This window comes from Tupaia chinensis, unplaced genomic scaffold, assembly GCF_000334495.1.
Source record: "Tupaia chinensis unplaced genomic scaffold, TupChi_1.0 Scaffold000048_1, whole genome shotgun sequence".
NCBI classification, from domain to species: Eukaryota; Metazoa; Chordata; class Mammalia; order Scandentia; family Tupaiidae; genus Tupaia; species Tupaia belangeri.
In genome coordinates this window covers 5,806,451-5,823,598 of record NW_006159506.1, presented here as the reverse complement: position 1 = coordinate 5,823,598, position 17,148 = coordinate 5,806,451, and the positions used below count along the sequence as shown (strand labels likewise).

The following is a 17,148-nucleotide window of genomic DNA, read 5'->3' as shown; positions in this document are numbered from 1 at the left end:
GTTTAGTGTCATGTTTCCTTACCTGCACAAATTATATATATTCTTTTGGGTATATCATATTATATACTTTACATTTAAAAATCTTAAGCAGGTCCCATAAAGTAAGTTTTATTAAGCAAAATTTGGAGCCAGCTGGTGGCATGGTGGTTAAGGAGGCTGGATCTCACACAGCCAACTCCATGGTCCTGAATCCACAGGCTTGAGCGACATGCCAGTCTCATGTGTGTGCCTGCCTGAAACCCTGAGAAGTGGGAGAAATGGAGGAGGAGCCATTGTGGCATGGCCATCCCCCATGCGAGTGCTTTCTGTCTTTCCTCTGTGAGCTTCACATGCCCTCTAGCAAATTAAAAAAAAAAGCAAAATTAGTTTAACTTAAAGAATGGTATAACATTATTCAATTATGTCCTTATTTTGTTGGTGCTAAAAAGACTTAAAAATGGAATCAGAGTTAAAGGAATGTAGTTTGTCTTCTTTTTTTTTTTATTATTGTACTTAACAAATAGCAAATAGCAAAAGTAGGTGACCTTGTGTAAGGTCATTACCATTTTCTTGAAAAAATAAAAATGTCTTAACTGGTCCTTGAAATACAACAAAAATTTAGGAATCATTGCCTCAGAGAACATAATAGCCAAATACCAGGCTGATACTCAACAAGATTTCACTTCTCTCTCTCTCTGGTTTTTTGCCATAGGATTCATATGCTTGAGAAAGAGAGAGAGAGAAAGAGAAAGAGAGAGAGAGAGAGAGAGAGAAATCACTCTCTGGGAGAATGGTTAAACTGTAATCCCTTCTCCTCCATGTTCCTCCTGGGATTTTGGGCATGCATGCACATCTACCCAGAGTGAGTTTCCTGCTGCTGTGTCTGGGACTTGAACTGTAGTTGGCCATGTGGAAGTCCAGTGCCTTAACCACCTGCTGGTCCCAATTTACTGCTCTCTTTGCAGAATGCATTGCTCTAATTGAAAAAAACTCATTTAGAGGAAGCAATAGACAGGTCCTATGTATAGACTTCTGGGTAGATTTGAATTACTCAGCAAAGACGTGCTCCAATATTAAAGGAGTTAGATTGTCAAATAATGGTCAGTGATGATCACAGCTAACATTTATTGACCCCCCAGATCATGGGGGGTCAATTTGTATAGATCTTCTTGGTTAATCTTTAGAAATAGTATTGTTCCTGTTTAACTGATGTTGAAACTGACTAATATCTTGCTCAGCAACACAAAATTAAGAAAAAAGGAGAGCTGAAATTCAAGACCAGTATGGCAGTTGAACACTTCAACATTCTTAGTGACTACTTAATTGTATACACATCGCACCAGTGCTAGGGGCTATGAAATAGACCCCAAGGGGGCCAGCGGATGGTATAGTGGTTAAGGCACTGAACTCCCACATAGCAACTGTGCTTCAAGTCCTAGACCTGCTGGCTTGCTTTCTCATTTTCTCTGTCTCTCTCTCTCTCTCTCTCTCATGAGTGTGTGTGCCCTATAGTAAATTTTTTAAAAGATTTTTTAAAGAATTATTTTATTTAACTTTTATTTCTTTATTATATATCTATTTATTTATTTAATTTGACCAGAGAGGGACAGAATGAGAGAGAATGAGAGAGAGAGGGAAAGTGAGAAAGCAAGTCGCCAGGTCCAGGACTTGAACCATGGTCTGCCATGTGGGAGTCCAGTGCCCTTAACTACCACGCCACCTGCTGGCCCCATGTAAATTAAAATAATAATAATAATAATAAATCTGAAAAAAGAATTGAAAAATAGATACTGAGAATTTAGTATTCAGAATTCAACCCTTTCCTTTCTCCTTTCTCATATTTCTTGAACTATCTGATATGTAACGAGTCTAAAATCATATAGCCTAAGCTGCTAAGCTCATTGAAAATATTACTATTCTACCATTGTGGTCTTCAAATGCACATATGGCCAGTAACCTAACTGTGTTTATTCCTCGCATCCCCATGAATCTAATGCATGGTGTAAGTTCAAGCATAGGCAAAGAGTGAGGGAGAAAGGAAGAGTTCTAAGCAAACTTCGGTGACCAGTGCATGAGGTACCATGGGGAGCATGGGAAAGGTGGCTCATTCTTGAGCTAAGAGACATCAGGAGCAATTCAGAAGGCTGTGCAGTAAGCACTGAGCAAACAAACATGAAAGGATATTGGTAACAATCAGAGACTCACGGTGCTAAGGAGAATATGGACCTCCTCTATGAAGGTTAGAGGCAAAAGCTCAGAGTGCTTCAAGAGAATGTTGCTTTGGTAGAGGAGAAATGAGAAAATGCACCTGTAAGACCATGGGTTCTAATTCACATTGTAATCCAGTGAACACTTTGAACTGTGCTGTTTCCAGATTCTTTCTCTCTTGACATTTGTCTCTTTGCCAGGACTCTTCCTTAGTCACACATGTTGCTTTTCAGCATTGTACAATCCTTGACCTCAGGAATTGCGGGCAACTTCTCCCCTTCTTCACATGGTCAGACTTGTGTTCTCTTTGTCTCTCATCCTTGCTTTTCCCCCTTCTTTCTTGTGTTAGTTGCCTATTACTACATAGCGAATCTCCCAAAATACAGTGACTTGAAACAACAGTGCATCGACTCTCACACTCTTGTGAAATGACTGGGTTCAACTACGCATCTTCTTAGGTTTAAGATTTCTCATGCAGTTGCAGCTAGGTGCTGGCTGAGGCTGGAGTCATCCGAAGGTTCCACTGGCCTGAACGTGTTACTGATTTTTAATTTATTCCCAAAGATTAAATCTTTCACCATTCAGTGTTGCATGCCAGTTTACAAAACCGAAACTGAGTATCAATGGCACAAGCTTTATTCAATGGCCAAGGAATGGAGAAGGGAGAGACAGGTCACAAACCAGCTTCTTGTTCATCCTGAGCTAGGAAATTTAAGATACAGCAAGTGGGGTAAGGAGGGGACAGGTTATGCTAGGACAGGAGAGGTGAAGAATATTCAGTTTTTTCTGAAAAAGGCAGCGACTTAACCAAAATTCCATTATCTATCTTCTTTTTTTTTTTAAAGAATTATTTAAAGTCAGGTCAGGTCCAGTCCGGGACTCAAACCTCAGTCATCCATGTGAGAGTCTAGTGCCCCAACTATCATGCCACCTGCTGACCCAGTGGCTTAAACTCACACTGGCATGTGCCCAAGATCCCGAGAGGAGGATGGAGGAAAAGGGATTGCGGCATGGCCATCCCCCCTGGGGCGTGATTTCTCACTTTCTGTCTCTCTGTCTTTCTGGCAAGCACATGTGCCCTATAGCAAAAATCTCTCCCCAAAAATACAAATAAATAAAAATATAAACTGTCATGGTACTGGTTAGTGTGTCTTTTAGCATATAAATGACATTATAAGGTTTGGGGTCTTCCAGAGATCATTATGACAGCCATCTTAGATGGCTTCAGGTTGTGTCCCCCCCCCCCCCATTCTGGGTCTTATTCTTTTCCTTTTCATCTGTAAAGAGAAAAAGATACATTTAAGAGAGAGGCTGGGGGGTGGCTGTATGGTGAGTGACAAATATACAAGATGGTGTCTTCATAACATGCCTGGTGCCTTAGCTGAGGTGGTTAGGGACTCCCTCCATTCAGCTTCTCTATGTGGCTCCTCAGAGCACAGAAGTTTCAGGCTAGTCAGACCTCTTCCATAGTCCCTGTCTTTCCCTTAGACACATGTTCCAAGAAATCTAAGTGGAAGGAAGTTCAAAGCTTATGAGGGGACTTCAAAAAATTTGTGCAACAATGGAATTAAAGTATGAGTTATTTTTATGCAAAAAATATTCAAATCATGTATAGCTCTTTTTATGATACACATTTTCCATAAACTTTAAAAAATATTCACAGGGCCAGCAGCTGGCGTAACAGTTATGTCGCTGGACTCCCACATGGCCAGCCACAGTTTGAGTACTGGACCCAGTGGCTTGAAAATCACATCGGATATGTGTGTGTGTGCCCAAAAATCCTAGGAGGAGAATGGAGAAGAAGGGATTGTGGTGTGGCCATCCCCCTCTCCCATCCTTCCCTCTCACTGTCTTTGTCTCTCTTTCTCTCCAGCAATCACAAGTGCCCTAAGGCAAAAACCTCTACAAAAAAATAATAACATAATAAAAATATTCATAACATGCCTACATGTCAGAGAGAGAGAGAAGTGCTCTTGACAAGATCTGGTCATACTGTGATCCCCTTTCCTCAGCCCTCCAGTTCCTCAGGATCTTGGGCACACACGTACCCAGCATGTTTCAGGCCAACTCAGGGATCTAACCCATGGTCAACCATGTGGCTTCCAGCATTGCAGTTCAGTTTGGTATTGACTGGCCACAAGGCTGGGCCTTCTATGAACTTTCTGAAGACCCTTGGTATGACTTGCCTCAGAAGTCACTCAGCCTCACTGTAGCTGCATCCTGTGGTCCAAAGCAGGTCACAGAGTCAGCCCAGATCCTCCCCAGGACAGCAGCACCTCCCCCCACCCCCCGCAGACTGAATACCAGGAGACATTTTTTCTTCACAGTGGTGCACCTCTCCAAAGACTAGCTACCAGATTTCTCATTTGTTGAAATTTCTGTCCCTTCCTCTGCTCCTTGTCATGGAGATATCTTAATATCACTGTCTTATATCTTTAGATCCACATTTTTATTCTACTTGTTTATGATAAAAGAGTTTGAAAGACTTTTTAAAGAAATCTTAGACACGTTCTCAAGTGAATCTTAAAAATGTATTTTTATTTAGCGAGAGTAAACTTAAGCATCCAGGGGCCCGACAGTGGTGTAGCCATAACACAATACTCTGCCGTGCTCAACTCTCATGGTCCCAGGTTTGCGTCCTGAGGCTTCCCTGTACCCTCCGGGTACACACAGGCTGGCTGGGGTGGATTACAGAGTGAAGACCCAGTTGGGGTGGCTCTCACTTGCTCTTTCACCCTTCGTGTGTGTGTGCATGTGCGTGTGTGTGTGTGCATCACTGAAAAAAAGCAAAGCAAAAATGAAGTGTCTCAAACACCCTATAGAAAACCTGCATGACATGTTATTTCTGAGCGTCTCTTTGGGAAATCAGATTTGATTCACTTTTAACCCACGATGATAACATATCAAGCTTACAAGACAGATCAGTTTTAGGGGAAAGTGATCTGCCATCATGTGCGGGTGTCCTTGGGTGAACTCCCCAATGATATTGTTTTTCATGCTTAACCACTGATTAGAAAACCTGTTCTCTTGTGTGCACGGAACCGTGGTTTGCTTTCTGGTTGGACTTTTTGTGTTTTTAAACTTATGTTCAAGCTTTTACCTAAGGCAAAGCTTGTTCTTTTATAACCATCAAAATCAAAATATTTGACGAGAGAGAAAACTTGAATCTAAACGATGCGTTGCTTAATTCCATGGCAGTTTCAGGAATTCTCTTTTGAAAAACTTGCACCTATAGATGGCTTAGCTTCTGCAGATGCCCTGGAGGACTAAGTCCTTCTAGAGAGTTACCAGCATTTTCTAAGCAGCTCTGTCTCCAAAGCTGTTCTCTGGGCATGAAGACGAACAACACAGTGGGAGAAAGTGAGAAGATGGAGATGGTGAACAATTTGATTTCGTTTTTCAACCCACAAGCCTTGGAAAAATGGTGCCATGAAAGATTAATTTGCTCATGTGATTTCATTGTGATTGCTATTTAAGAGAAAAGTAACAGGAACAGCAGGACAGAATGAGTCCTAACTCCAGAGAAAAGAGTCTTTGACTCTGAGTGAGGTTTGATATTTCTTTTGCACAGGGTTGTTTTTACTTTTTTTTTTTTTTTTTTAGATTATTTTGCCATAGGGCAAGTGTGTGCGCCAGAGAGAGACAGAGAGAGTGAGAAAGTAAGAAATCACCCTCCCAGCAGGGATGGCCACACACTGAGTCCCTTCTCCTCTCTTTTCTTCTTTGGATTTCAGGTATACATGCACATGCGCCTGGTGTGTTTTTCAAGGCTCCCAGCCTGGGATTCGAACCATGAAGTTGGCCATGTGGGATCTAGTGCCTTAACCACTGTATCATCTGCTGGGCACACACAGAACTTTTAAAAAAGAACTATTTATTTAATTTTATGTATTTTATTATTATTTAAAATTTCTATCAACGTGTGCTTTCAAGAGACAGACAGAGAGAGAGGGAAAGTGAGAAAGCAAGCCACCAGGCCAGGGACTTGAACTACAATCAGCCATGTGGGAGTCCAGCGCCTTCACCACCACGCCACCTGCTGGCCTCCCCACACACAGATTTTTTTTTTTAAGAGGTTTTTTTCTTAGGGCACATGTGCTCACTAGAGAGAAAAACAGAGACAGTGAGAGGGAGAGTAAGACATCACCCTCGGGAGATGGCCATGCCAGAATCCCTCCTCCTCCATTCTCCTCCCAGAATCTTGGGCATGCATGCACACATGCCCAGCATGATTTTGAAGCCACCGGTCTGGGACCCGAACTGCAGTCGGCCATGTGGAAGTCCAGCAACATAACCATCTGTTGGGCCCTGCACAGGATTTTATATAGACATCTGAAAGCTGATTCTGCAAAATGACAGCTAGTAATCACAATCTGTCGTAATTTGTGTTCATGTGAGAAAAGATTTTATTAAAAAAATCTTACTTGTTCTGTTAATTGCCAAAAATTTTTTCTATTTATGCAGTATACTGTGTTTTGGCATACATATATGTTGTGAAGTGATTACCACTATTGAAGTCATTAATGTATTGATCACCTTACATAGTGACCATGTTTTCACTTTTTTTTCAAGAACATTTAAAATCTGCTCTCCTAGCAAATGTCAAGTAGACAGTACAGTAGTATTACCAGTTGTTAACTGTGGTCATCATGCTGAACGTCAAGTCTCCAAAATTCATTCTTCCTCACTGTAACTTTCTACCCACAACCAGTCTCTCCCCATCCCACTTTCAACTATCCTTTCCACCCTTCAGGAACCACACTATTCGACTCTGTACTGATACAAGACTGACTTTTTTAGAATCCACATACTGGCGGACCACGAAAAGTTTGTGGAAAATATGTATTATGAAAAACACTATATATGAATTTCAGTTTTTTTGTACCAAAATAAACTCATACTTTAATTCTATTTTCTTTCTTTTCTTCTTTCTTTCTCTTTCTAAAACCTTCTTTTTCTTTTCTTTCTTTCTCTTCTCTTTTCTTCTTTCTTTCTTTCTTTCTTTTCTTTCTTTCTTTCTTTCTTTCTTTCTTTCTTTTTCTTTCTTTCTTTCTTTCTTTCTTTCTTTCTTTCTTTCTTTCTTTCTTTCTTTCTTTCTTTCTTTCTTTCTTTCTTTCTTTCTCCTTCCCTCCTTTCTCCTCTTTCCTTCTTCTCTCCTTCCTTCCTTCCTTCTCTCCTTCCTTCCTTCCTTCCTTCCTTTCCTTCTCTTTAAAGATTTTGCCATAGGGTATATGTACTCACCAGAAAGAGACAGAGAGGGACAAAAGGAAAATGAGAAACCACCCCTCAAGGGGGAATGGCCACTCTGCAATCCCTTCTCCTTCATTCTCCTCCTGAGATTTTGGGCATGTCTGCACATGCACCCAGTGTGATTTTTGAGCTGCCAGGTCCAGGATTTGAACTGCAGTGGGCCATGTAGGAATCTAGTGTCTTACTCACCATGCCACTTGCTGACCCATGTTAAGTCCATTTTCCATGAACTTTTCAGAGTCCTTTTGTGAGATTATGTGGTATTTTTTTATTCTGTGCCTGGCTTATTTAATTCAGCGTAACATCCTCCAAGTTGATCCAAGTTGTCACAAATGGCAGATCTCATTTGTTTTTAAGGCTGAATTCTATTCTGTTTATATGTGTATAAACACACACACACAGACACACACTCATACATACTCTTTATCAGTTTATCCATCAGTGGACAGTAAAGTTGGTTTTAGGATGACCTTTTAGACTCACTCTTTCTCCCAGGCACAAATTTTCATTTTCCCATATAAGTTATTAGAAAACAGCATGGTGCACTGTTGGTGGTTTCCTTCCACATCTCCATTCTTCTGCTTGGGATCAAGCCGATTAAATGGGGGCTTGCCCCAGAAGTTTACCAGCGTGGAGGGTTCCCCTTCCCAGTCTCTAATTCCTCAGTTCTACCAGGAGGAAGAAGGGCTTTAGTTCAAGCACCATTTTCTATGAAGCTAAATCCCCTCAACAAAGATTTCCCTTGAACAAACAGTAGGCCAAATCTGAGAACCTTTTGAGCTCACTTCCTCCCATCACCCCCATCAAGGTTCAGCTCAAGGCTACTCTTAGTCATGCCAACTATTAATGGTAACACATGAACCAACCTGCAAAAAATAAAAGAAAGGGGGCTGGGAGGGGACAGTGAAACCAGAGTGGGCAGATGAGTTCTTGCTCATTATATCATTAATTTTCACATCTTTTCCCTTGAAGTCATATTACTCTCCTTTTGCAAATGAGGACACCCAAAGCCAAGAGTTTAAATCGCTTGCTTTCATATACTTAACTCAAGTAAATATTCAAACTAAAGTCCAAGGGGTCTTCAAAGGATATATGGGAAAATGGAATTAAAGTGTGAGTTTATTTTGGTGCAAAAAAAAATTGGAAACTCATGCATATCTTCATAATGTGCATTTTCTGCAAATTCTTTGAAGAGTCCTTATATTTAAACTAAATATAATCTAAGAATTTTATTTGATCTTTGGGAAATGGGAAGGCTTTCTGTTCAGCTCTCTGATAGCCAGCTTCGTGTTCACTTGACCACCCCATACCCCACCCCCCAAGAAACCTTGGGTAATTGGTAATGTACCTATGAAGTCAAACGGGGAAGCGTTCATCAGGTGAGCCTGTGGCACTTAGTCAAGTAACGATAGTTGTCACTCTCTCTTGTTTAATCTTATAGTGGAGTACGACAAGGAGTTCTCCCCTCGCCAGCGACACCACAAAGAGTTCAAGTTCAACTTATCCCAGATTCCTGAGGGTGAGGCGGTGACGGCGGCAGAATTCCGCATCTACAAGGACTGTGTTGTGGGGAGTTTTAAAAACCAAACTTTTCTTATCAGCATTTACCAAGTCTTACAGGAGCATCAGCACAGGTATGAAGGCTCGAGGAAGCCCCCAAGGTGGGACTGGCCCCATTTCTCACCCTCTATCATCACGTGAACCCAAGTGTGTCTGTGGAAGGTGATTGAAGTTCAGCCTATGAACATGATCTGAGGCGGGTGTTCTGGATAGTAGCATTTAGCTGGCAAGACCTTTCAGCTTTTGTTTCCTGAGCAAGCCAGGGAGTGGTGTTTACCAAGAACCCATTGTGATTAGACCATCGTATAATATATTGGGGATAAATAATTGGCCAATATTGTTTAGCCCTCACTTTAAATGATGGGTGGCTAAAAGAAATTCACACGTTAAAATAATATAAGAATGCTTCTAAGTGATGCTAACTCAGGGGAAGACAAGGCTCTGTGTTTGCACATGTAATATATACATGCACATGTTTCTCTTTGAGTAAGGTGTGTATAATGTATTTTTTATTATTTGGATCACAAGGGATAATAGGCTTTATTCCATATGTCTATTTTATTCTCATTTCATGAAGTGAGTCCCATATTATTTTACAAAAGAGCAGCAATGGCATGTGGTCATGGGGCCATTGCTAGGTTAGAAGAGCTGAGGGATGATGTCTTATCACAGTTAGTTCAGACGTGTAGTATACAGGAAAAACAACGGCCTTGAATTTTGCTTAGTATGTAGAGATCAGGTTAGTAATTTGGGAAGAGTCAGGCACCTGTTGTACAGAAAGGTAGCATTGCAGCATAGCTTCCATTGTTTCAGATAGAAATTAAGCAGGTGATATGACAATCTGGTAAGCTCAAAGATAAAAATTAAAGCAAGAGAATGTATGGCAGAGGGAATCTCATATAGGCCCCGTGATGGATTTGACAGCTTTTTAAAATTATTTATTTTAATTTTGTTTATTATTATTATTTTAACATTAATTAATTAATTGATTAATTAATTATTTTTAATTTGACCAGAGAGGGACAGAGTGAGAGAAAGAGAGAGGGAAAGTGAGAGAGAAAGCCACTAAGTCCAGGACTAGAACCATGGTCAGCCATGTGGGAGTCCAGCGCCCTTAACCTCCATGCCACTTGCTGGGCCCATTATTATTATGTTTAAATTTGCTATAGGGCATGCATACTCACCAGAGAGTAACGGGGCGGGGTGGGGGAGTGAGAAAGCAAGCCGCCACGTGAGGGGCCGGAACCATGATCAGCCATGTGAGAATCCAGTGCCTCAACCACCATGCCACTTGTTGGCCTGACAGCTTTGGTTTTTTAACCAAGTCCAGATTTTTGCTTTTGGTCCTGGAAATCTATTGTCTTCCCCCAAATGTTCAAGGGCTTAGGAATGACTTTGGCTCCTCCTGAATTTATTGATCTCTGTGTTGATCTGTTATAAATATGCACACTAAAGTCATAAGAAACATTAGGTCTGGAAGTACTGCTAGTATCTGGGCCTTGTGCATATCAAGTCTGGAATGCGGGAAACAGAGAAGGAAGGACAGATGCCATGGTATTGAACCTATACACTGACGGGCGCCAGGGAATTCTTAGCTCAGGTAGTTAAATAATGAGTAAAATGCAGCCATTGTGTTTATCTTTCCAATGGACCAACATTTCAGAATGAAAGGAAAATTTTCTGATCTCTGATTTTTCACTCCTAAACAAAAGTATATGCAATGGATTTACTGCTGAGAGCCTCTTAAAAAGTAAATTATTTAGTGCTAAATGTTTATCATTGGACACTTCAGAGCGGATTGGTATTCAGTAATTCTTTGGAACTGCTTGAGCCATTGTTTCTCAGTCTGCATCATTATTCCTTCCATTATAGTTCACTGCTGGAAATCACCTGTGGGTACCTTTTTGGCTCAGAATTTTATTTAGAATACATAATTTCCTCTGTCCTGCAGGGAAATGCTTTGTAGTGCAACACTAGGCTGGGAGTTTTCAAAAGTTATTATTTTCTAAAAAATAAAAGAGGGAGCAGGCAGAACATTGGTCAGACTGATGCTGAGCCCCAGCCAGGAAAGAACAGCTGTCTTGTGCTTCAGATGGTGCTTTCATCCTTCCTTGGGGCCAGTAGTGAGTTTGGGAAAGAAAATCTCAAACAGTCCCAAGCTTTGATGACTGACTATCAAAGCGGAAGTTTGTAGTCTCTGCCGCCTGGAATAGGAGCTTTGGGTGGTTGGATGTGTTTCATTTTGCCTAAGAGAGGGGAAATCCTGGGAGAATTAGGAAAATTTTGAAGGGTTCCAGGTTGGCCAGCAGGAGATTTTCTTTCCTTATCTGTGGGCCCAGAGCCCAGGCCTCCTGCCGCCTGCTAATGTAACTCCTGAGGCCCTCAGGCTTAACTGCAGAGCTCCTCCCTGGGAAGGGTTTGATCTCCCCATCTGTGCCGTCTTGGGGTGTCTTGGCTGAAAACCGTTCTGTAGGCTTGAGAAAAATCTTATTTGTCTAATCTATGCTTAAGTGAAATTTGTAGTATTTGATGGATTCCCTTAATTTAACAAATGTTTGTGTTGCAAAATAGTTGGCCTCTTTGAAAAAAAGGGGGGAAAAAGCCAGGTTTTTCAATGCTGAGTCATACCCTCAGCTAAAGCAAAAATGATGTGTTGAGCCTTCTGATCTCAAAGGCAATTAGGAAACCTGATCCAGGCAGGGTCAGAAAAGATTCTTGGAAGTTAGGCCCTTGCTGTAGAGACATATTCTTTGACTGATAAGAAATCATTGGACCAGGTAAGTTTAGAGGGAAAAAAAAGTGGCCACTTGAATAAATGGTGCTTTTAGCAAGAACAGAGAACACTTGATACTTTACTCAAAACTTGAGAGTAAGCTCTTAGATCAAATCTAAGTCATGAAAACACCTGAAAGAACTCCTAGATTGCAGTAGGATTTGCAACCCAGTAGTCTACATTCTTGAGTCCAAGTAGTACAGATGTCCTTTGCAATTCATTTGTTTTTGTTTTTGTTTTGTTTTTAGCACTCACTCTATGATATTGTGTGGTATTTACATTTTAAAATGAGTTTGGTGTGAAACTTAGATGTTATATCCTTAGGGTGACACTGGTAAAAAATTTGTATTTGTACACAGTACTTGCAGTTCGAAAAAGATCTTCTCTTTTATTCTTTCATGAGGATTTTTCCATGACTCCATCAGATGGACAGAGCAGGCATGTTACTTTTGAAAGAATAAAGCATGGCACATACGAATTTTGCCAAGGCCAAATAAACTGTTTGTTGCTGTATTTCTCCCAAAGTCACCAGGTGGCATGGGGGACAGTGACAAGGTGTGAAGTGCCAAGAAAAGGTGAAGCAATCTTCTGGCATTCCCCACATCTCTATTGTTCTAGCTTTGGTGCCAACATCCCAAGGATGCATGTGTTTGGATGGCAAGCAGGGTTATTCTGTTGGTGGTGATGTGTGTCTATTGAATTCCAGCCCTGGCACTTTGGCATTTAAGGGTGAGGTACAAATTCTTCTCAAATTGTTGTCTAGATTTAATGTAATTCCAATAAGTCCAGCAAGTTTTTTGTTTGTTTGGTTTTAAGAAACGTTCTACACCAAATATCAAGCCTTATTCTAAAACTAAGGAATTAAGACAATGCAATATTAGTGCCAAAAAGAAAAATCAACCAAGGAAATGGAATAAATATCCCAGAACCATATCCATAGATGAAAAACTGAGTTTTTTCCTTTCTTTTGGGTAGATACCTAGGAGTGGAATTGCTAGATCATATGGTACTTCTATTGGTAGGTCTTTGGGGAACCTCTACATTGTTCTCCGCAGTGGCTGTATTGATTTACATTCCACCAAAGATATAGAAGAAATCCCTTTTCACTACAGCCTCACCAGCACTTATCATTCTTTATTTTTTAATTTGTAGTCATTCTGACTGGGGTTAGGTGGTATCTCATTTTGATTTTGATTTGTATTTCCCTTATGATAAGTGATGTTAACCATTGTTTCATATGCTTTTTGGCCATTTATATGTCTGTTGAGCTCATTTGCCCATCTTTTAATTGGGTTGCTTTTCTTTTTTCAGGTAAACTGTTTGAGTTGCTTGTATATTCTAGTTATCAGTCCCTTATCTGAGGCATAGTTTGCAAATATATTCTCCCATTCCTAGGGTTGTCAATTTACTCTAATTATTGTTTTGTTTTGTTTTGTTTCTGTGCAGAAGCTTTTCAATCTGATGTAATCCCTTGTCTATTTCTGGGATAATAATTCTGTGCTTTGGTGGGTCTTATTTAAGAAGTCTTTGCCTATTCCAGTGTCTCCAAGAGTTTCCCCTGTGTTTTCCACCAGTAGTTTTATAGTTTGAGACCTTAGGTTTAGATCTTTGATCCATTTTAAGTTGATTTTTGTTCATGGGTATAGGTAGGGGTCCAGTTTCATCTTTCTCCAATTTTGTCAGCACCATTTGCTAAAGAGGTTTACCTTTCCTACTGGATTGGTGCCCTTTGTCAAAAGTCAGTTTCCTATTCTTGAATCAGTCTTAGTAACTTGTACATGTCCAGGAATTTGTCCATCTCATCTATAGTAGTTTTTTCTAGTATGTTGGCATATAGTCACATATAGTTTTCTCTCAGATTTTTTTGTATTTCTCTTATGTCCATTGTAACATTACTGGCTTTGCTGCTGATTTTTTCTATAATTTTTTCTCTGTTTTTCTTGATTAGTCTACCTAATGGTTTGTCAATTTTGTTTATCCTTTTAAATATAGCTTTTTGTTTTGCTGATTTTTTGTATAGTTCATTATTCACTATTTCGTTTATTTCAGCATAATCTTTATTATTTTTTTCCTTGTATTTTTGTTGTTGTTGTATTCCAGTTCTGTAAGATGTGAGATCAAGTTAGTTTTTTACCATCTTTCTATTTTTTTTTCTTGTGAGTACTAATTGCAATGACTTATTTCTTATGACTATTTTTGCTGCGTCCCAAAGGTTATGAAAAGTTGTGTGTTCAATGCCATTGTTTTCTATGGATTTTTCCATTTCAGTCTTAATTTTGTCAGTAATTTGAAAGTTGATTAGTAATAGGTTGTTTAGTTTCCATGTTTTTGAGGATTTTTTATGTGATTGATTTCAAGTTTAATTTTATCGTAAACAGAAAAGATGGGGCCAGTAGATGGTGTAACAGTTACATCACTGGACTCCCTTATGACCAATTGCGGTTTGAATTGCAGACCTGGTGGCTTGAAAAAAATCACACCAGGCACATGTGCATGTGTGCCCAGGATCCTGGAGCAGAATAGAGGAGAAGGGATTATGGCATGGCCATCCCCCCTGGGGGAGGGGTGTGATTTCTTACTTTCCTTCTCACTGTCTCTGTCTTGCTCCCCAGTACGTGCATGTGCCTTAAGGCAAAAACCTCTTAAAAAATAAATTTAAAAAGATGCTGGGTATACTTTCTGTATTTTTTAATTTGTAGAGGCTTTTTTGTGCCCTATTGTGTAGTCTTCTAAAATGCTCCATGCATGGATGAGAAAAAGTATATTTAATAGATGTTGGGTTTCATGCTCTATAGATGTCTGTTAAGTCCATTTGGTTTATGGTATTAATTAGGTCCTGCATCTCTTTGTTTATGTTTTGTTTGGATGACCTGACCATAGGTGACAATGGGGTGCTGAAGTCCAAAACAATTAGTATATTGCAGTCTATCTCTCCCTTTTGATTTAGCAATCCTTTCTTTTATGTATTTGATTGTCCTAATATCAGGTATATAAATATTTGTAATTATTATGCTGTCTTAATGAATTATTCCTTTTAAAACTACATAGTATTGGGGCGGGTAGGTGGCATGGTGATTAAGGGCACTGAACTTCCACATGGCCAACCGTGATTTGAGTCCTGGCAGCTTGCTTTCTCACTTTCCCTCTCTCTCTCTTTCTCTCTGACTGTCACTCTTTGGTCAAATTAAAAAAATAAATAAATAAATAAATAAATAAATAAATAAAAAGTTAACTCTGTCTCTCCAGTGAGTGCATATGCCTAGTAGTAAAAATCTCTCTAAAAAAAAAACAAAAATAAATTACAATTATATGGTGTCTATCATTGTCTCTTTTTACTGTTTTTATCTAGAAAGCTATTTTTTTTTCTGATACTCATATTACTTCTCTAGTCTTTATTTATTTATTTATTTATTTATTGGTTCTCTTTGCATGAAATAATTATTCTTCAAGCCCTTCACTTACAGTTTATGGGTATCTTTCTCATTGAAATGTGTTTCTTATAAGCAGCATACAGAAAGAGTTCCCCCTTTTATTTAAAAAAATGTTTTTATCCATTTAGCCAATCTGCATCTTCAAATTGGGGTATTTAATCCACTTTCATTTAGTAGCATTCTTATCAATAACTGTGGAGTTATCCTTGTCATTTTGTTAATCTTTTATTTTTTTCATTGTAATATGTTCTCTTATTTCTGTTTCTCTCTCTCTTGTTTTCCTAATGTAGTGTTCCCTTTAATACAATAGTTCTGGGAGAACTGGTCTAGTGTTACTAAGTTCTTTGCATTTTTATTTATCTGTGGATGATTTTACTTCTTCCATTTGGAGGGAAATCCCGCTGGGTAAAGTATTCTTAACTGAAATTTTTTTCTTTAAGAGTTTTAAATATGTTTTTCCATTCTTTCTTTGTTTGCATTGTTTCAGTTGAGAGGTCTAATGTTAGTCTAATTGGATAACCTTTGTGAGTAAGTTGATGTTCTCTCTTGCCATTATATACATAGAAAATCCAAACGAATCTATGAAAAGATTTCTAGCAGTGATAAATGAATCCAGTAAAGTATCAGGATACAAAATAAATACATAAAAATCTATAGCATTTTTTGTACATCATTAATTAACAGACTGAGACAGAATTTAAAACAGAAATTTCATTTACAATAGTCCCCCCCCCGCCACTGCATACACACACACACAAAGGTACCTAAGAATAAACCCAATCAAAATGGTGTAAAAACTCTACAAGAAAAACTATGAAAACTGAAAGAAGAAATTGAGTACAAGACAAATAAATAAAAAGATATCCTATGTAGTTGGACGGGGAGAGTCAGTATAATCAAAATATCAGTCCTACCCGTATTAATTTACATATTCAATGTGATTCTGATCAAATTTCTGGGGTGTTCTTCACACAAATAGAAAAAAAGGTTGTAAAATTTGTGTGGAACCATAAAAGACCACGTATTAGAAAGGCAATGCTATGCAAAAAGAATAAAGTAGGAGGATTCCTGCTACTCATCTTTAAAGTATATTACAAAGTGGTGATAATCAAAACAGCATGATACTGGCACAAAGAATAGGAAAATACTCAGTTGGAAAGAAACCTGCACATTCATGCAGCATTATACACAATTGCTAAGAAATGGAACCAATCTAAGTGCCAAGAACTAATGACCGGATTGAAAAACTGTGGCACATATACAATATGGAATACTACTCATCCATAAGGATCAATGAGATCCCATTATTTGATTTAAAATGTACAAGTACAGAAAACTTAACGCTAAGTGAAGTAAGCAAGACTCTGAAAGACACACACTGTTTATTCCCACTCTCTATATAACAAATGTCTGCATTCTATGGCAGGAATTAAAAGATCTGAAGATATGATAGTAGCAAAAATATCAGACATTAGGGAGGGAACTCCTGCAGAGGATAACTAGGGGGGGGGGCAAAGGGAAGACACATTTAACAGAAGAAAAGAATGTGAAGTTTTCTGTTGAAGTGATTTATATGGTAATAGCCTTGATGTGATTGTCATGTATTACATGCATATGTTGAAAAACCATCTTTGTGCTATAGAGATGTATAATGATGGAATGCAACTAAAAGAAAAATGTCTTTTCTGCTGGTAATGTAATTTTTCTTCTTTATGGCAATAATGTGGACTAGCACATTAAAGATTTTCAAATGTTTAGCCAACCTACATCCCTTGGACAAGTTCAACTTATGGTTTATTATCCTTTTAATGTAAGGTTGTATTCAAAGACCATGTCTGATAACTTTACTGTCTAGATCACCTAAGGTTCTATTTCCATGATCTATTTGTTCTCTTGATTTTCCCTCATTTAGTTTTATTTACTGGCATTCCTGATAACTTTTCATTC

General features: G+C 39.0%; 1 protein-coding gene across 1 annotated transcript in view; it reads left to right on the top strand.

Moving 5' to 3' along the window:
- BMP6 (bone morphogenetic protein 6) overlaps positions 1-17,148 on the top strand; it is a 174,021-nt gene that overhangs the window by 135,092 nt on the left and 21,781 nt on the right. The window contains exon 2 of the mRNA XM_006141251.2: positions 8,879-9,071. Within this exon, the coding sequence (XP_006141313.2) occupies positions 8,879-9,071 (193 nt within the window). The remainder of the gene's footprint in view (positions 1-8,878; positions 9,072-17,148) is intronic.